Below are 22094 nucleotides of genomic sequence, written 5' to 3' on the forward strand. Positions count from 1 at the left end.
AGTGACAGTTAGTTAATACATTAACTATTTATGCTTTCCTTGCTGACAGGAGAGGATGTAGAGGAAGTGTGTGTGAGGATAAGGAGGGGATAGGGGGGTAAAGGGAGACAGGAGATAGGGAAATAGGTGGCTGTCAGTGGTGGTAACAAAACAAGAAATGAAAAACATGAATTTTAAAATTTTCCCGGCGAATTGACTGTTCAAACAAATTTCGGGCTTGCAGCCGGTCGTCTGCGACGGCTCACCTGCCCAGTTGAAATATCGTGCGAAGTATTGAACAACGATCGGCTGCAAGCCCAAAATTTGTTTGAACAATGAAAAATGTGATTATCGTAAAATGGAGAGAGTGGGCAAGGGATGTGCGGTGTGAGAGAAACTTTGGGAAAAAGCTGATTACAAGGTCTGAATAGGCGTAGTGGTCTAGAAAAGACAGGAAAGGAAAGGATGAGTGAAAGATAAGGCGGAGGGGAGAGGGATAGTGGAGGTTTAGGCTATCAGGATTATGAGAACATTGAATATGCTAAAAGGAGAGATCCACATTACACAGATTCTGGAGCAGCTGTTGAAATTATGTTGTTGTTTGTGGAATGTTCGGCAAGTGAGTGACCAAGATTGCAATTAGCCCACACAGAACACTGCTCAGTGATTAAGGTACAGTTGATGGATAATATAGCTGTTCCACACAACGTCCATGCCTTTTCTAAAATAGGAGCTACCTATGACAGACATGTGGTACAAGGTGGTAGATGTATAGGACATACCTGGGTAGAGAGTAATTGATGGTAGAATGATCTGTGGCATATAAGGCTGGGAATAACCACAAATTGATGATACTGCCACATCCTCCCTTTTTTGTGACTGTTTTTAGTTCCATCAAACCATCTTCAGACCTGTAGAGATAACAAAACATTTACTAACCATTACATAACCCAAAATGTACAATACTGTTATTACACCCATATCTAAAACCAAGCATACAAGAACATATTTATATTTAAGTATGCCAAATAGCTACAAGAGTGACCTGGCAGTTTATATATGCACAAAGCATCCTTGAACAATACACTGGTGTGGTAGCCTTTTCACCATTAATATAAGAGCACTTGGCAACATTAGGAGGCATGCATGTGTGCCACAAACCAAACTCATGTGTTACATCTTGTACATTGTTTACTCATACCAAACCCTTGAATCAATTTCAAACAAATCTGGAATGCAAACAGCACGAGTATGAGCTACTTGGGGTTTACAACCATCTAGCTCCAATAGGAGTGTGAATAGTGGCAGAAACGTGTTTTTACAGCCTCCAATGTGTAGGCTGCCCTGCATGAGAGGCGTGTTGGAGTAGTGTCAGCCTGCGATATTGACTTGCTTTACATGGTAACCTATATATCAGGGGCAAAATAAGTGTTTTCAATTCCCTGATGTGTAGAGTGTCCTGCACGATAGGTGTGTTATGGGAGTAGTATTGGCATGCTTTGTCAACCTGTTTTGCGGAGGCTAGACATGTGATTGGGCATGGGTGCAGGAAGGTTGAGGGGGATAGAGGAGGGTATGGAGAGGAAGGAAGAGGACAGGTGAGGCATGGAAAGACAGATGGGATTTGGGGGGGAGGGGGCTGGAAGAGATGGACCAGGATAGGAGGAGAGAATGGAGAGAGAGGAAGGAGGAGGGAGAGGGAGAATGGAAGGTCTAGTGAGGTATATATGTATGTACAGAGAGAGGGAGAGGGGAGGAGGAGGAGGTACAGAGCCAGGAAGAAAGGAGGTGTACAGAGAGAGGGTGGAGGAGGATGTGTGCAGTATATGTTTTGAACATATAAACAGGTGAAGGTGCAGGGAAAAGGCTAGTTAATAAATGTTTCTTCAGAATGCTTTTAAATTCTTGTGCTACCACTCATAAATGTTAGGACTAAATATTGTTGCTACTGCTTGTTGGTGTCTTTTGGGGCTGTGTGGAAGAGCGTGTACCTAAACTAGAGAGTTACGAATGTCAGTGTGTTCCAGTTTCCCTCTCTGTTTCATGCTCTTTAGATTTTACCAAGTGCAAATTTCATTGTCACTTTCTAACTCTACCATCAGAGGCATACAACAAATGGTTGGCAACGAATCTAAACAATCTGGAGTGGCACAAAGTCAGACAGAGCTTGTCTGTAGGTCCCACTTTCACTTTTTTTTCAGTGTACTAACAAAGCTGCAAATCAGTTGCTAAATATTCCATTACTGCAGACGCGTTGTGAAACATGTTTTAAGTACCACGTCGGATTATCTGCTATAAACGTGCAAATTTTCTTTTGCCCAGGCTATTGTAGAGATATAAAATACAGAAAAATAAAATTTGCAGTCTGAGATGCTTTAAAAAGAAGCTGTTCCTGTAGAAACACCAGATGTCAGAGGCTCGTGGCAAATGCGCCCGTACGATAGTTTGTTCGGCGATCAAACTGGCAGGGGGTGGGGGGTGGGGATGAAGTATTTTTAAAACCTGTATTGGCAGACGAATGGCGACTTGTAAGTACAGTAGCCATTAAAAAGTCTGACCCTGATAAAGTCCTGCGTAATGTCGACTTTTAAATCATTTTCTTGAAAGAAAACCACCAACTACACAAAAGTTTTTCGTTTTCCTGAGAGCCAGTGGCATGTCGCTGCCTACTATTACACGCGCCCCTGGCTCCCGGAGAGTCTAGACACATGCCAATAACTGTGCCCAAGTTCAAACTGCCCTCCTCCCAACGTAAGCAGTAGCTACTACTCCGATTGGTTCGTTCAGACTGATCCTTGTTTGCGGCTATCCCCACCCCTACACTGAATTTAGTCTGCACACTTAATACAAACCGGCAATGCGGTGTGATTGTGAACTCGTTTGGCGGCATTCTCAAGGACCATTGTGTACCAGTCCTCCTTGAAATGCAGCCAAAAGATGCGATGCGTAGTCGTATGTCACCGATGTGTTAAGAACTTCTCCGATAAACGTAATAGCGTAAGATAAATCGCGGTAAACAGAAGCGGCATTATTCAAGATGGAAATCTTATACGTTATATCTGACGTCCTGAGTATTATAACCATCACTTTGTGCCTTGTTTTGAAAATACCACAAATTTTAAATTTGCTGAAAGTTAAGAGTGCTGTTGGCATTAACCTGTATGGATTACTTTTGGAACTGACAAGGTATAGGACTGAAGTATCGCGCAATATACGATGAAATAGATTTCCTGTATTATGATTTCAAACTATTTTCATTTTCAGCTATACTATTATGGCAAGCTACAATTTTTGTAACGATTATGCATTGCTATCGTACATGGAATATCCAATAATTTTGGTGCAAGAAATTATTTTAATTTATTTGGTACTGAAGTATAAGAATATGGTGAACACGCTGAGTTTCGCAATATTCGGGATTTATTTAGGATTGACATCGGCTTTTCTTACCGGCGTACTACCAAAGACGATTCTGTCGATTTTAGTCGTAAGTCTTACGTTTGTTACACATATTTTTATTAGTTTCAAATTTCTATTTATAGCATTAGTCAGGCGGAATTATTAGTAATTGTGTATGAACATAGCAATACAAAACAATATGATCAATGACAACGTGTTAAGAATTCTTATCAGCTGTTCGACATTAAATATTGCTAGATCAACTTTAATTTTGATATGTGTGAATAGCTGTAATTAAAATTTTTTGCAGCCACTATGTACTCCTGTCTCAGCCTCGAGTAAAGTTGTCCAACTATTGGAAATTTTAAGAACCAAGAACGCAGCTTCTGTTAGCGTTTTGACCTGGTTTCTATCCGCATTTACTAATCTCAGTAAGTATGGCATGCTCTCAAGTTAGTGTTTCGTCGTGCTGTGTTATGTGCAACCATCAATATAACATTCTGTTGTCACACACTTAGTGATACAAATGCATATCAGTTTGTCTTCTCTTGTGGTATGCCCTGCAGTTTGTTTCAGGCCACAAGAAAAATTTAAGGAGAACAACAATTACTCAGGAAATAAAATCAGTTGCTTTCCCTCAGTGAATGTTTTTACTCAGTACTTCATACTATGCATCTACATAACTTCACAGAGAACAGTGTCATCATTAATATTAACTGGAATGTACATCACTGAGCTCAGAAGTTTTAGTAAATTGTAATAGGTGTGATTAGTAAGGTACTCTTTTACTTTAGCTTTGAGTTTTTGGATATTTCCAAATTTGTGCCTGAGGGCTACTGGTAATGTTCAGACACGTGGGGATAGTATCTCTTAGGGAAATGGCAGCAAGGGATTGAAAGGAACACTAGTTGCACTCAACATGTTTGCTTGGGACCTCATTAAACATGTTGAAGATGTTATTAGTGTAGCCATTGAGGGAATAGGATGCAGCTAATTATGGATTGTGGTGAATGTTGAGATAAATGAAAGCTCTCCTCTCGGTTTAGAGGAAGGTCGTGCGTGGATCATTCAGGCGACTGACAGAAGAGGTTCAGAACAAAAGGCTTGCTCAGAGTTTCAACGGAGCTCATAGTCTGCAGCATTGTTCCTAGAACTGATTATAGCCAGGTAGTTCTAAGTCACGTGGAAGTCTTCAACCAGAGACTGTGAAGGTTCCGTGACAAGCAAGGCTCAGACGTCCTGTACTTACGCCATTGGGCTGATAACTAGTTCAAGCACTACACATCAGAGGCTGCTATCCAGCTAACTGACAGTTTATGGGGTACACAGGAAGGATTTGTAGATTATCCCGTCCAGATAAAGAAAGGTGTAGGAGACCAAAAGTATCAGTGTAAAATCCAAAGAAATACTTCCCTCATCCTTCACAGACAAGAGTATTAAAATCATAGTGGTTAACTGTCAAAGCATTCATTTACTGTCAAAGCGTACATTAACTGTTGAAGCATTCACAAAAAAATGCTAAAGCTTGAGATGCTCCTAAAACATAGTGGAGCTCACACAATATTGGGTACCAAAATTGATAGCATTGAGAGTTTTGGGGAAAATTTAAGTGTATATCAAAAGGATAGGCTAATGGGAAGGGAAGTGGACTTCGTTGTAGTAGATGAGAAAGTCAATGGAAACTAAAACTGCATGTGAGATTGTTTGCAGTACTCAGTATCGTGGGTGGGCATAAGCTTATAATTGGATCCTTGTATTGACCACCTGAATCACCGCAGATGTAACAAAAAACGTAAGAGAAATCCTCCATTATCTAGTACAAAACTTACTAGTTATACTGTAATCATCTTACAATATCCAATAATCAGTTGGGATCATTACAGTTCTGTTGGTGGTGGGTGTGACAGGACTTCACTAAATGCCCTCTATGAGAACTAGCTAGAACAGGTAGTTTGGAATCCCCCTTATGAGGGAATATATTGGATCTATTGGCAACAAATTTACCTTACCTCTGTGAGGATGTGCACACTGAAACTGATATTAACACGGAAGAAACAGTGATTACCAAATTGCAAAGGGCAGCGAAAACCAGTAGAAAAGGTTAATGGAAATGCCCGATTCCACCCGTCTGCTTTGACCAATGATGTCACATGTATGCCGGAAATGACCATTGACAACTCCCATATCGCGACTATGATGTCATTACATAAACATGACAACAAACACGAAAATAGATTGAAAAACGATCAAACACATATTCCTCCTATAATATAATGAAACCTATGGGACAAGTGGGGGAAATTAGGGGTTTTTGGGTGGGGACAGACTAACAATAAACACATGCCACTGAACCAAATGACAAAACTGGTAAAATAAACCGACCACAACATTCGCAAAATCAACTAGATACAATATCCAATGGAATCTAACACTTCTCTTGACCTGTATAGGTCAACAGAAACAACCGATACCAATTCATAAACCCCAAAACCTACAACCACTTCCACAATCATCACTACCTCAAAATCCACAAGAAAACACCAAATCTGGAATCTGTCACTTCCCTTGACCTCACAGGGTCAACAACAACACACAAAACCAACTCACCAATACCAGCAACCCCCCCCATGCATGATCCACATATCATCTAACCAGATAAAAACATGAAGAAAAAAACGAAAACTCACCACATGAAAGCTCCGGCCTGCCTACTGGATCGGACACCACAAAAAAAAAAAAAGAAAAAAAAAAAAAAAAATATATATATATATATATATATATATATATATATATGTCTGCTTGTGTCTGTATATGTGTGGATGGATATGTGTGTGTGTGCAAGTGTATACCCGTCCTTTTTTCCCCATAAGGTAAGTCTTTCCGCTCCCGGGACTGGAATGACTCCTTACCCTCTCCCTTAAAACCCACATCCTTTCGTCTTTCCCTCTCCTTCCCTCTTTCCTGATGAGGCAACAGTTTGTTGCGAAAGCTTGAATTTTGTGTGTATGTTTGTGTTCGTTTGTGTGTCTGTCGACCTGCCAGCACTTTCATTTGGTAAGTCACATCATCTTTGTTTTTAGGTATATATATATATATATATATATATATATATATATATATATATATATATATATATATATATATATATATATATATAATAGAGGGAAACATTCCACGTGGGAAAAATATATTTAAAAAGAAAGAAAGATGATGAGACTTACCAAACAAAAGCGCTGGCAGGTCGATAGACACACAAACATACACACAAAAATCTAGCTTTCGCAACCAACGGTTGCCTCGTCAGGAAAGAGGGAAGGAGAAGGGAAGACAAAAGGATATGGGTTTTAAGGGAGAGGGTAAGGAGTCATTCCAATCCCGGGAGCGGAAAGACTTACCTTAGGGGGAAAAAAGGACAGGTATACCCTCGCACACACACACATATCCATCCGCATTCACATCTGGATCTGACTCCGATCGAGCACTCGTGAGATATAATGGGACGAGAGGGTTGCCTTTACAAATGTCTGCTTGTGTCTGTGTATATGCGGATGGATATGTGTGTGTGTGCGAGTGTATACCTGTCCTTTTTTCCCCCTAAGGTAAGTCTTTCCGCTCCCGGGATTGGAATGACTCCTTACCCTCTCCCTTAAAACCCATATCCTTTTGTCTTTCCTTCTCCTTCCCTCTTTCCTGACGAGGCAACCGTTGGTTGCAGAATTTTGTGTGTATGTTTGTGTTTGTTTGTGTGTCTATCGACCTGCCAGCGCTTTTGTTTGGCGCTGGCAGGTCGATAGACACACAAACAAACACAAACATACACACAAAAATCTACAATGTGATTAACAAGTAAATGATTGTAACCCTTCCGACCCAACCCACTATAAGATGCAAACCCATCAGAAACTACCGTATCCCTTGTTCTACATGATCTTGAATCAACCCCACTAACTCCCTCTTTGGACGATATTCCACAACCCTAAACACACACTCAGAAGAACCAGACCCCGATACCACAGCCCCCCACACCCATAAACCAACCACAGGCTTACCCCTCCCATACTTCCTCCTACCAAACTGACGCGTCAATCTCAACCTTTACTCCAGGCCCACCCAACTTACCCTGTATTTAATGTATTCTGAAAAAACCTCCTGACAAAAAGAATACCAATCAAGGTTCACTCACTCACACCCACCTCATGCGCGCAAAAACTGTGTGAGGACTGATAACAAAAATGGTAACTCATCAACACAATTTCACGCATGCCAACATAGACTTTTCAAACCAGGTACCCTGGCGAATGGAGCGCCAAATGTTGTCACGCCGGCCCTTCCGCATATAGCCGTCCCTGGTCTGAGACGCCAGAACTTAAGTTAACTTCATATACTCGGCACATACAGAGCATTTCACCAGCAGGGCCAGTAATCCAAAAAGCTGCAAAAATTTGATGACCGCATAGCACTGTCACCCATCATACCCCACAGCCGAAAACTGTTCACTTTTTCGGTTATATCCATTCCTAACAATGACATAAAAAAAGTAATCTCAAAAATTCAAACTGACAAGTACCACATACAACACTACATTACCATAGAAAAAACCAAAAACCATCAACTCACTGCACAATATGCCACTAATCTTAACTTATAACCACAACAACAGCCGACAACATCAACAACCTCAAATGAACCCAATACGACACACACCACACAACCCACAAACCCCACCAGAGAGCACCACCGAACTGCAATGACACGCCACTTACAAACACATCACAAGCACACACTGAAGCAACAACAAAACCTTACCCGAAACCTACAAACACACCACTAGAGAGCACCACTGACAGCGCAACAAGACATCTACAAACATGTGACACTCGCAAACTGAAATTCGCGACGTCACACACCACAACAGACATGTCACAGGTCAAAGCCGACGGGTGCGGTTCTGGTGACCTGAAAAATTGATATGTGCGGTTAACTTGTCAGAGAAGTAGTAGTGTCGTATCTCAATGAGGAACTTGAAACATTTTGCTCGGGATAGGAGCATGCAGGAAAAATATGCCCCAAGTTTAGAAGAATAATTGACGAAACATTGAATATGGGGTGAACCAGACCTCCACTGACAAATGTTCAAAGATTTCTCAAGGATATGTTTGTTTATTTTGGTATATAGACCCACTGTCTCCAGCAGGTTGTTACAGAGTTGTTGTATTTAACAAGGATTTTTTGCCCCAATTAGTTTTGTATTTTTATTGCACCGAAAATAATGCATAGCAGTGCAGATGTTGACAGTATGCACTGTGTGTCTTGTTCCCATTCACTCACAATACTTGCTGTTGACAACAGCAATGCCCTCTTTAACTTGTTGCCCTCAAGTTTGCATTCAGTGTTGCTCAGTTCTATTTGAAGGGTTTTATTTTCAAGTAGCGATAGTTGTGCATCAACAGTTATATACAGCAGTACTGTGGATGGGTGTACTGATGAAGAGCTGGCCAATATGTACCTCGTGTACGGGTGCAATGGATGCAGTGGAAGAGTGGCATGATGACACTATGCTGACAAAGAATTGTTCTGCTTTGATGGCAACAACATCAGATAATTTTTCCATCTGTCCTAGTGGTATTTCTTTGAACTGTGTCCTATGTTTTCCATCTTGGTTATTGTGTATTACAGGCTTTGTCACTGTTGTGAAGGTACCTTCACAGAAACAAGAGTGATAGTGGTAAAAAACTGAGCAAATCGTAATTACAATACTATCCTGTAAGTAGCCACCAGAGATCATGAATCCTTCATAACAAAATATTCAGAAGGTATCCCTGAGCAACCTCTGAACATTTGTCACTGGAGCTCTGGTTCACCCATTTTATCTGCACTTAGTAGAAAAGCTCATTGTGGGAGGGGCCCTCTGTGTTCTACAGTCACAAAGCTCAATGAAATTTCTATATTCTAAAGGCTCTTAGTGCCTTGCAGAGTTTGTGTCCAGATATTCATGGACCAGACAGGAACTGAAATTGAAGCTAGTAAAGCAAAAGCAGAAATACTGAACTCCATTTTCAAATGCTCATAAAAAAATAAAAAATAAATTAACTCAGCACAGATGAGTAAAATTGTTATTATTGTCAGTGGCATTGAGGAACAGCTAAGATAGTTAAAATGGAACAAGGCAAAGATTCTGTACTAAATTTCTAGCAGATTTGCCCCCTCTTTACACCATAATATAACATAGATTACTTGAACAGAAAACCCTGTCCTGTGATTAGAAGAAAGCAAAGGTCACATCTGTGTAAAAGAATGGCAGCAGAAGTGGCTCACAGAACAACCACTCAATATTATTGACATCCGTTTGTTGTACAGTTTTAGAACATATTCTGCTCACAAATGTAATGAGGTATTTCGAACAGAATATTCCCCATGCCAATCAGCTGACAGTCTCATTCATGTTAAATCCAACTTGCCCTATCCTTATGTGACATTCTGAAAGCCATGGATTAAGGCAGCCAGGTAGATGCAGTATTTCTTGACTTGTCGAGAGCAGTTATTATTGAAAGTGGCAGACCACGCAAAACTTGTGACTGAATTGACAGTTTCTTGGTAGGGAGGATGCAGTATGTTATCTTGGATGGAGAGTCATTAATAGAAGGGAAGTAACTCGGATGTGATCCAGGGAGGTATGTTGGGCCCCTAACTGTGTTGTGTATTACCAACCCTGCAGACAGTATTGATAGCAACCTCAGACTTCTTGCAGAGACTCAGTTATTTGTAATGCAATACTGCCTGAAAATAGTTGCACAAATATTCAGCCAGTTCTTGATAAAATTTCACAATAGTGAAAAGTGTGCCAGCTTGCTTCAAATGTACAGAAATGTAAAATTGTGCAATTCACAAAATGAAGAAATGTGCTTCCTAAGAGTACAAGCTCAGTGAGTCACAGTTGGAATTTGCGAACTCAAACAAAAACCTGGGCGTAGCAAATTGTAAGGGTATGAAATGGAATAATCACATACACCCAGTTATAGGTAAAGCAGGTGGCAGACTTTGGTTCATTGGTAGAACACTAGAGCTATGCCATTGGTCGACAAAGGAGATTGCCTACAAAATATTTGTGTGACCCAAGTTTGTGGGGCCCATACCAAGTTGGACAAATGAGGTGTATTGAAAATATAAAAGGAAGAACCACACAAATGGTCAAAGGTTTGTTTGACCCGTGGGATAGTTTCCACAGAAGTGCAGAAAAAATTGGAGTGGCAAATACTTGAAGATCAAACAGTCGTTCTCACCACACTCCATATGTGAATGGAGTAGGAAGAAGTACCCTCCCCATGCTTTTCACAGTGGTTTGTAGAATATGGATGTAGAAGCAGATGTAACTTTGGGACTTTTGCACAAGAATATAAAACTTTGTCATAAAACATAGTTAAGCTAAATAGATATGAAAATTATTTTTACTTTAATATTGTGGTTGTGAATTTCACCATTCATCCTAAATTCTTTTTTATTAGCAACAATAATTACCATTAGTTAGTAAATGTTTTGACACATGAGTGTTGAGATTTCTGAGGTTGCTAAAGCGTACTTCCGCTGCCTGTAGCTTTTGCTTTGTATGCTGATGTTAGCACTTTGTTGACTTTGGTTGTTGGCCAGTTGGGTGGTAGTATACTGGAGCAATGAGATTTGCTGAATGAAATGATTTCTTGTGGCTGAAGATACGAATTATTTGTGCTTAATATGGAGAGTGCCAGAGTAACCTTGACTGATTGTTATTTTGAATTTTTAAGGTTGCTTACTGATTTTTGTAGTTATTTGGTGAATGGAAAAAACAATGTCCTGACAGACTGACCTGTAGCAAAGCCCAAGCACTAGGTTGGGTTGGAATGTGAGAGATCACTTGTTAGTTGGTGAAGCCAAAATTAATGCGAAAATATGATTACTGTGATAGGTTGATGTGTTGGCCTACATCAATATCTATAGACATATTCTGCAAGCCACTGTATGCTGTGTGGTAGAGGGTACCTTGTACTGCCACTAGTCACTTCGTTCCCTGTTCCACTCGCAGATAGAGTAAGGGTAAACAGACTGGTTGTATGCCCCCGTGGGAGCCCTAATTTCTCTTATCTTGTCTTTGTGGTCCTTCAGTCATTGGCACATGGGCCATGCAATCAAATAGAGTATAGAATAGAGTTTCTGACATCATAGCATGGGGAAAAAAAAGTTGTGGTGTCTTTCAGAACTTGCGGAGCAGTATTTCGCAGGTCAGATATTCTGAAAGTGTTTGAACATAGACCAGTCAGGTGGAAGAACTCCACCTACGTTGTAACACCATCTCTCATCAGTACAGAGCAAATTGAGGATCTTTCAAAAACCTGTTGCTAATTATATGATATATTGCAGTAAAACAATATATAATGTCATATTGGTGGTTAAAGAGTTACTGTATTTGGGTATTGTGAAAGTATGCTGTTTCAAGGCAACAGTACATTAAGGATCCATCAAAAACACATTGTTTTTGGTACAGTACATTATGATTAAATGCCAGATAATAACATATCAACAAATAAAGCTTTGAGGAGAAGATAAGACGCAAAGCATGGTTGTAGCTCATTCATACTCGATATAGCATAATGGCTGGAGACGCAGAATTGAAGATAATGGGTTGTGTGTTGGTGGTTCGTGCCTCTCTGGATTCAGATATTTTTGTACTAACCTTTACATTTTCTAGTAGGTTCTGATACCATTTTATCACTTTAATAGAAGTATATTCTATAATCTACATCTACATGATTACTGTGCTATTCACAATAAAGTGCCTAGCAGAGGGCAATAATGATTGATGTTATGTAAATAAGTGCGCTCTTTCTGAGTATTGAGTTTATTCGATTAGTTTTATCTGCAAGGCAGTTTGCATTACTTGGTGTAAAATATTTTGCTCATTCTTGTTTAAAATTTTGTATTTCACATGTAATAAAGATTTTGCTCTTGAATAGGAATAGTCATCAAGTAAGGATGACCTTATGGTTTTACTAAAACTCTAGAAAGATGAAATAATTTTTACCTTAGGTGGAGAACCATTATCAAAGTGTATGTACTGTTTGAAATGGAACTTTATGAGCTGATGTCCTTATTGACTGGACATGGTACTTTACTTTTTGCCTTGTAACCTGTTCATGGAGATTGAAGTTTTTATTTATACATGCTACAGACAGAACAAAATGACTAGCATATGGACAAGGGACAAAATGTGTTGTAATATCTACATCTGCATGTACAGCTGTACTCTGAAAACCACCATGAAGTGCGTGGCTGCAGAAGGTATGTCCCATGCTACAAGTTATCAGGGTTCCTTTCAGTTTCATTCACATATGGAGAGCAGAAAGAATGATCGTTGGAATGCCTCTGTGCATGCTTTAGTTATTCTAGTCTTGTCCTCATAATCCCTATGTGAGCAATACATAGGGGGTTGCAGTATATTTCTAGAGTTATCATTTAAAGCTGGTTCTTGGAACTTTGCTAGCAGACTTTCTCGGGAGAGATTACATCTATCTTCAAGAGTCTGCCACTTTAGCACCTCTTACACTGTCCAACAAGTCAAAAAACCTGTGACTATTTATGCTGGCCTTCCCTGTAAATGTTCAATATCATCTGTTAGTTCTATTTAGTATGGGTCCTATATGCTTGAGCAGTATTCTAGAATGGGTCACACGAGTGATTTGTAAGCAGTTTTCTTTGTTGACTGATTACACTTCCCCAGTATTCTACCAGTGAACTGAAGTCTAGCACCTGCTTTATTGATGTCGAAGCCTATGTGAGCATTCCATTTCATATCCCTATAAAGTTTTATGCTCAGGTAGAGTGAACATAGGAATTTTCCAACCATTCGTTTCTTAACCTGTGTGATTTGCAAGACAACTGCCACTGGAGCGCGCATTGATCGCATACACCACACTGAGCCACGTATATTGTATGCAAGAGTTTCATCTCTTCTGAGCGTTCAGCAATGCGTTGAACTCTGTACCTGATCAATATTGAGTTCAAAAGTGTGGTTAGTGATGAAGTATTCCTGTCTTTTTCTGGTCTTGAAATGAAACAATTAGTTTACATCCACCAGTAGCAATTTTAATTGAAATAACCAATACCATTCATCAACTAAAATCTGAAATTGAATAATGAAAAAATTGAGGATGGAATGTAACAATATTATGAAAAGGAAAGTTGCCACTGACCATATAGCGGAGATGCTGAGTTGCAGATAGGCATAACAAAAAGACTGTCACAAATAAAGCTTTTGGCCAGTAAGGTGTCCCCAAAAAGTAGACGACCCTGCCCCCCACCGCGAGCGCGCGCGGGGTGTGTGTGTGTGTGTGTGTGTGTGTGTGTGTGTGTGTGTGTGTGTGTGTGTGTGTGTCTCTACCTATCTGCGATTCAGCATCTCCGCTATATGGTGAGTGGCATCTTCCCTTTTAATAAAAGCTGAAATTGCTAACATTAAGCAAAGCTCCAGGATCGAGCAGAATTCCTGTAACATCCTATACAGAAACTGCAGCTGAATTAATTTGTATTTTAACCCTGATATACCACAGACCCATCAAACAAAAAACTTGTACATAGTGATTGTATACAAGCACAGGTCATAACGTGTACAACAAGGGTAGCAGAAGTGATCCACAAAACCACTGCCAAATATTCTTCACAAACATTCTGATCTCAATCAGATTGAGGTATCTCAAACATGTACCTGTGAACAGGATGTTCATAAAAGAATTGGGGCTATCCATGCAGCATTTGGACAGTGAATGCGTAGTCTTCATGAATAAAGACCTGAAACTGCATACCAAACTTGTATTCATGGCTGTTATCACATACACATTCTTGAATGACCGTTAACTTGGGCACCCTATCACTGTTAAATCGAAAAACTTGAGTGCGTCCACCAACAAGAAATGGGATACATCTTGAACATTAAGTGGGAGGACCATGTGACCAAGAGTGCGTTTCTTGAGAAAGCGCATCCAAACAGCAATGAGGCAACCATCATCACTCATCAACTGAGTGGTTAGGCTGTCTTCACTGCATAAATGTTGTATGACGAACTCTGCTATGGCAGTAGACCTCATGGAACCCCTCTGAAGCATTTTAAAGACCTTCTGAAACACATTGTGAAACAGCTGATATAAATATATGAACATGGAACAATGTGCTGTGGACTGTTTACTGTGGAGGAACACGACATCCACAGCTGTCCATTTGTTTGAAGAACAACGCTGCTGTCACAAAGGGGCCAAGTGACAAGCAAGAAAGCTCTGTCAATTACAATCCTCCCTCCTCCAACAACTCAGTGAAATTTGTGTGGGCACATATTTTATGTCAGGATTGGTCTGTTGTCATTGGAAATACTTCCTTAAGCTGAGTTGAAATGTCCACTCTATGCAGGAATAAGTTACGCATACTGGGAATCGAGTTTCAGCCGATGACCATGTCAAACAGAAAGACCTGATCCATGTCAGACAGTACGGATTCTGAGAAGAATGGACGTGTGAAACACAGCTCACACTTTTCTCATAAAACATTCAGAAAGCTATGGATCAAAGCAAGCACTGACACTTATAATCATATGGCGGTACCAAGCCAAATATGTGACTGGATTGAGAATTTATTGATACAGAGGACACAACATGTCACCTTTGGATAAGGGTTATAGATAGATGTGGAAGTAAATCCATGCGTTTTCCTTGGAAGTGTGTTGGGACCCACACTGTTCTTGTTGTATATTGATGTCCTGATAGACAATATTAAAATTAATCTCAGACTTTTTGCAGATGGTGGAGTTGTCTGTGATAAAGTACCCTATCGTCTAAAAACAGCTGCACAAACAGTAAGTCAGTTCTTAGCAAGATTTGAAAGAGGTACAAGGATTGGCAACTTGTTTTAAATGTACAGAAATGTTAAGTTATGCACTTCATAAAATCCTGAAAAGTAATATTCTATGATTGTAATATCGAAGTCATAATTGGCATCAGTCAACCTATACAGGTACTGGGGTGTAACAATTTGTATGCATAGAAACTGTAATGATCACACGGGCTACTAACAGGTAAAGCAAGTGGATTGCTTACAAAAAGTTTTCTGTGACCCATTCTAGAATATTGCAACAGTGTGTGGGACCTGTAGAAAGGAAAACTGACAGGGGATATTGAATATTTGCAAAGAAAGGCCACTCAAATGGACACTGGTTTGTATGGCTCATGGTAGTGCGTCACAGACTTGCTTAAAAAATGAATTGGCAGATACTTCAAGGTAGACTAAAACTGTCACAAGAAAGCCTACTTACAAAATTTCAAGAACAGTTTCCAAGTGATGAATTTAAGAATATGCTACAGATTCCTTCATAACACTCCCATGAGGCTCACAGAGAAGAGATTAGACAAATTACAGCACACACAGAGCTATTCTTCCCATGCCACATAAGTGAATGGAATGGGAAGATGCCCTTATAACTGGGAAATGGGAAAGTTCCCTGTGCTATGCACTTCATGGTGATTTGTAGAATATACATGTCGATGTTGATGCAGCTGATTGTAAAAAACAGTGATCTACAATTGCCCGCTTTGATGAGGTTTCCTCTTAAAGTGTACTGTACACTTCCAATAGTTGTATTAACATCCCACACCAGTCAGAATTCAGCCCCGTTGTGAATGCTGTTCTTAGGCCTCAGTCAACATGTGGAAGAGTCTGTTCTGGCAGCCATTGGGAGAACAGAATGTAACTAGTTGTAGAAAATGGTGCTCATTGGAACAGACAACTTCTGTCCTGGCTTCGATGTCATATTTGGTTCATTACAGTGACTGACAGAGTAGATGAAGAAGACCAGATTTGTTCTTGGAGTTCCAACAAATCTCCGTCTGCAACATTACTCTAAAACTAATTGTGGCTCTCTGCTTCTGAGCCAGGTAGAATGCTTGAACAAGGGAACCCGAAGGTTCACTGACAAACTAGTGTACTTGTGCTATAAAGACTTGGCAATGGAGGGTTGATCTGAGTAAATCGGGGATGCACTATGCATCAGAGGCTGCTACCCAAGTGGCTGGCTGTATGTGGCAAGTACTCAGGTCTTTTTTAATAATAAAAAAAAGGATTTCCTTTCTTTCTCTCTTTCTTTTGCACTGAGGCGACTTTCCATCTAATCCAGTTTATGATAGCTACCTGAAGTATTAATGTGATAACCAAAGAAGAATGCTTCCAAGAGTGGAGTAGTGCTAGATAGCAATGTAGCTCATTATATGTAATTGGATAGATTTTAAAAAAATCTACTCACCAAGAGGTGGCAGGATCCATAACTTTTAAATGTGTTTCCTTGTGCGGTGGCTTGGTGAGTAGATTTTTATATCTACCCAATCATATTATAGTTTCAGAAATTGACATTTTCATATAATATTAGATATATCAAAAATATAGGCAAATAGGAAATGGATGTGTGATTTTTATCACAATAGACAACTCAAATCCACAGAGACGGAAAGTGAAATTTTATTAAAATTATTTAGACAGGACTCAGTGTTAATGGTGAGCGTAACATTATAATTGTGTCGTTCTATTGGTCACCAGACTGACCCTCAGATGTAATGAAATTTTAGTGTTTTGTAAACAATCTCCTTTGTAGATTGATTGCATTCCCCTAATATCCACCAAGAAGCAAAATATGCCACTGACTTTACTTACGACTGAGCCTATGTGGTTGTTCTATGTCATATCCTTGTAAACTGTTACACCCAGGTATTTGTATGAGTTGACAAAAGCAACTTTGATATTGTAGTTGTAGGGTACTATGCTTTTTTTGTGTGTGAAATGAACAACTTTATACACATCTGAACATTTAAAGGCAATCTTTGCACAACTTTACAAGATTTGACTGAATCTTTTCAGATACTACATCAGTATAGAGAACTACATCATGTGTGAGAAGTCTGCATTGTCATTATTGTGCAATGTAAACGTCAAATGTCCAAAACACTTCTGTCAGACATGTCTGAAGTTGCTTTGACTCCTGTTTATGATTCTCCATCCAATATCACATGCTGGGTCCTCCCTACCAAGAAATGCTCAGTCCAGTCATAAATACAGAAATGTTAAGTTATGCACTTCATAAAATCCTGAAAAGTTTCAGTAATGCGTGTAGGTGTGTAATGAGTGTCAAATGCTGTTTTGGAAGTTTTTTGGTGCATGTTCAGAGATATCTCACTTTAGGCCGTATGGCACTGTTGAAATTGCTGTACTAGAAGCAACCGTAAGCAGGGAATACTATGTTAGTGTTTTTCACATTGGAGAAGTCACAGGACAACAGCTGGGGACGTGGTGAAAGTGTGCGTATCCATTCAAAATGTCTTTCACAGAAGAACATTATTTATACTGCTAAACCATTAAAGAGCTTAGGTAACTTGTACTCCAAATACCAACAGAGAGATAGAGTGGCTGGCCAGTACTTACCTCAGCTCAGTACAGCCGATAGATACACATAAAACAGAACCGAAAATTACATTCCTAGCTTTCGGAACAAATGTTCCTTCATCAGGGAGGAGAGAGGGGAAAGAAAGGGAAGAAGGGAAAGGAGATTCAGTTACTCACAACCCAGGCTATGAAGCAACAGGGAAAGTAAAATAGGGAGGGTAGCAAGGATTGTACTCCTTGAGTTAGCATCAAAATGTTTGCTAAACAATTAATAGCTTTTGTATTTATATAGCAAGTTGAATAAAAGAAATGCTAAACACCACACACACACACACACACACACAAACACACACACACACACACACACACACACACACACACACACACACAAAGTTCGTTTTCCATTTATGTGTTGTGGTCATAATAACATTTGGCAATAGGATGAACTGCATCTTATGCTTAAGAAATAAGTAAAAAATGAAGACAAAGATTCTAAATGTCAGCAGCTGTAGGCATCAGTTTTTGCCCCTTATGGTTTAATTACTGATGTTAACGTAGTTACTCTTTTCTAAGTTGTTCTTAGATAACAAGTTTGATAATATTATTAAACCTTCAATTATGTGAGAAACACAAATTTATATAACTAAGTTTTATTATTTCTAAATTTCCTGTTCTTGAAGTTTTCTGTGTTGTCATCATTATCATGGGATCATTACACGCTAATACTATTATATATTTATGATTTTGTAATATACTGAACAACAGTTTCTTGTTTCAGCACGTGTATACACCATCTTCCTAGATTCGGCAGACATTACACTTTTGTCGAATTTTATTATATCTGTGATACTAAGCAGTTCTGTTATGGTAGCTGCTATTGTGTACAAGAAGCCAAAGACATCTTAAACAGTAGTAATTTTTCTATGTAGTGTGCTGTTTTGAACAATCTTAATTCCTGCCATATGGATTTGCTATAAGCTTTTGTAGGTAAATTATCTAAGAATCGGTTATCAACTCGGTGCTGACTATAGACATTACCAGAGCCAAAGCAATTTGGTAATAACACACTGCCTGACTGATAGTAATGATGTATAATGCTTCCTTAGCATTGCCATTTTAGGAAGGACTCCACTTCCTGAGGAAGAATGAGTTCCTTTCTCCTGTTTTTCTAGATATTGCTGTATAATGTATGTGTGCTGTAACTTGATACTTACTTCATGAAGGAGGGATCTGCTATGATCCCTGTCTCATAGGTGGACTACTTTTCCTGTACAGGCAGTATGTGAAACAAGCATGCGCCTGAAGTGTAATTGCTACAGTTTACAAAGTACTTCCATACAAAGCTACCATACACAGTGGCAGCTGGTGATCATGTGCTAATGTGCTACAGCACACTAAACATCACACTAAAATTATGCCTTTTCTCTTCAAATGCTTGCCGGTGTGCAAATGAAATGGACAAAAACATGTTTTGAGGTGCTCTCTCCATGATAACTGTAAACAGAAACCAGTGTTGAAAGTTGAAATGATGGTCAGTTGCACTACAATAAACTCGGAGAAGGGGGATACAGCTGTGTGTTTTTGACTGTGCATTCTCTGATGTGACATCGTCGACTAAGGGTGTTTCATTGCTTACAACACCAGGTCAGTATTTTTCTTTGAAAGTGCATGTAAAATCTTATGCAAGAAACATGGCAAATTGTACAGGTGATATGCTAAAAGAGGACTTTTTCTGTAGACCTTTTGAGTAGAAAGTGAGAGAGAATGAGTTAGGTAGGTCTACTCCAAATTTAAATCAAGGGGGAGGGCATGGGATGGAGCTCACCGATTTGGTTCAAACTACATGAATAGAAGTCAGTAGATGCCTCTTCAAAGTTTCTAAAATATCGCACCTGAGTGGGACGTAGGAAAGGGTAAACAGTGTCTAAAGATTGACAAGTACAGTATGAGGGATTTCTGAGCAGAGCAATGGCTGTCATATCAATGACGTGGCGCAGTGGACAAGCACACTGACTGACAATTTGCCAGCTCAGGTTTGATTCCCACTGCTACCATTTTTTTGTTTTAGTACATTCCTCGTAACATTAAACTATTAATTATATAATTTAAATATGTTTATGCAGTTCAATTTATATAAGTAAAATTAATGTATTCAATTCAGTTATGATTACCCTTGTAAGTCAAAAGGCTACAGGAGGTGTTAAAAACGAGAATATGTAGAAATTTGATATGAATTTATAAGAAAAGAGTTGGATCTTTGGGTGTGATGTTCATAATGCACTCTTTTTGCTTTCCATGCTTCTTATTTGGGTACAGTGATGGATTGGGTGCAAAGGGAGTAAAAGGCATAGGATGTACTAATGCATTAATAAGAAAACATAGCAGGAATCATTAAATACTTGATCTTAGTGCATTAGGTAAAGCTAAGGTCACAGCAATATCAAATCACACCTATCATGACAACGTAGTGAAACACACTCTGTTTATTTTTGTAATATTGTATAATATTGATAAAATTTTTCCCGAGCTGTCACTGGGTTACCTGTGTAAGGTTAGCACTGATCGGAAACTGTTAAGTATTGGTGGACTTTAACTGGTTCCTCACCTCTGAGTATACCCATGAGAAGTGACAAGTTACAGTGTGCACATAGTAAGTTAATCTCATAGGCAATATGTCAGTCAACTCGAAGCAGAATTTACAGTGTAATAATGCAGCATCTGTTCACTCAAGAACTCCATAAAAAGACATTTGATAGGCTGTGTTGCTTAGATTTTACTGTATGATATTTTTGTATAATCAGCTCATTTGATAAGGTGTTTTATGAATCTCCTTATACGTTTACATTGATTTTAAGGCACATTGCATTATTATGATACTAGCGAATCATTCTATTTTTCATTACAATTTCACATTTAAACTGAGGGGGCTAATGGATTAATGAAAAAGTACGCACCATAGCATGCAATCAAGTAGAATCATTTCTGTATTTGGAAATGACACCTCTCTCTCTCTCTCTCTCTCTCTCTCTCTCTCTGTCTGTCTGTGTGTGTGTGTGTGTATGTGTGTGTGTGTGTGTGTGTGTGTGCGCGCGCGCGTGTAAGGTACCAAAATGTTCCTGCCTGAAGCTAGATTTATACCTTGATTCTCTGCAGAGAATTGTGCAGTATTTGATAAAAGATAAAAATTTCCAATAATATTCAAGTGACTTCATATTCCCTACGCAAACAGAAGATTGGAAACTTGTTTGTATATTAATGTGGTCTCATTAACACTCCATGCTCATGCCACATAGACATGTAGGTCGTAGATTACACTAACATTGTGCTCGTCTTGTTATTTTCACCTAATACAGACTAACAGCACTTGGACAATACCAAAGAGTTCACCACACAAGATTCTAATATGCAGTTTCCTTTTTAGAAAGTAGTTTGTTGACCATGAGGTTGTCAGATAGCTATTATAATGATCACTCCAAGGGATATTATGGCTGTGACAGGCTGTACTGCTTTATAAACAGTATTTTCTTCAAATGGTGGTGGGTTTCTTAACCCTTTGGCTCCATAATAATCAATGGCAAGAAACAGACATTGTGCAGGTAAAATCTTTTCTTCAGTTATCAGTCTTTGCTGTAACAGTATAATGTAGTAGTAGCCGTAGGTGGAAAGTTTTTCTTTTTCTTTCATTATGTTGTGCTTATGTTGTCAATGTATTAGGCAATTTTATTTTGTTTATTACATGAAATACTAAAGCATTCATTACCATTGTTAATTTTACCTCCAGAGGTGCTTGATATGATGCAAAAGATTAGCCCATTTTATTTTATTGCTGCACTGCATGGAGAAGGTGGACCTTACTCCTGTCAGAACATCCCTGGACTCTCCCATGACAGTGTTTATGGAAGAATGAGTTTATTTCCTCTAATCCCCCCACTTCTCTCACAAGGAGTCAAGAAAACATGCACACATCATCTTCTGTTTGCACATTTAAACTTTATTAGTATAGTCAACAATTAGTCATGCTCTCTTCGAAATGTTGCTTGTCGAATGTTCCTTATTTTAAGAATTTACTTCAGCTGCAAACCTATGTTTGCAAAAATTTGTTATATTTTAGATTTTAAGTTGAAAATTATTAACTCCAGCTGTCTCTAATGACCTGATTGTCACTGGGACATTAGTGTTTAATGTTCCATCTTGTTTTTCTGATTTTGTGTGTCTTTGCATTGTAATGCTTCGGTATTGTTCATTTTATTTCATTTAATTTTTGCTACATTATATAA

The 22094-nt window shown here is 39.1% G+C and overlaps 1 protein-coding gene across 1 annotated transcript; it reads left to right on the forward strand.

Annotated features, from left to right (window-relative positions):
• The first annotated feature begins 2825 nt into the window (after nt 1-2825).
• Nucleotides 2826-20854, forward strand: LOC126156207 (solute carrier family 66 member 3-like). Its single transcript, XM_049916293.1, has 4 exons — nt 2826-3165; nt 3244-3466; nt 3689-3809; nt 18596-20854. The coding sequence occupies exons 1-4, from the start codon at nt 3017-3019 to the stop codon at nt 18721-18723; spliced, it is 621 nt and encodes a 206-aa protein (XP_049772250.1). The 5' UTR covers nt 2826-3016; the 3' UTR covers nt 18724-20854.
• Nucleotides 20855-22094: the final 1240 nt, after the last annotated feature.

This window comes from Schistocerca cancellata, unplaced genomic scaffold (genome assembly GCF_023864275.1).
Source record: "Schistocerca cancellata isolate TAMUIC-IGC-003103 unplaced genomic scaffold, iqSchCanc2.1 HiC_scaffold_1106, whole genome shotgun sequence".
NCBI lineage: Eukaryota > Metazoa > Arthropoda > Insecta > Orthoptera > Acrididae > Schistocerca > Schistocerca cancellata.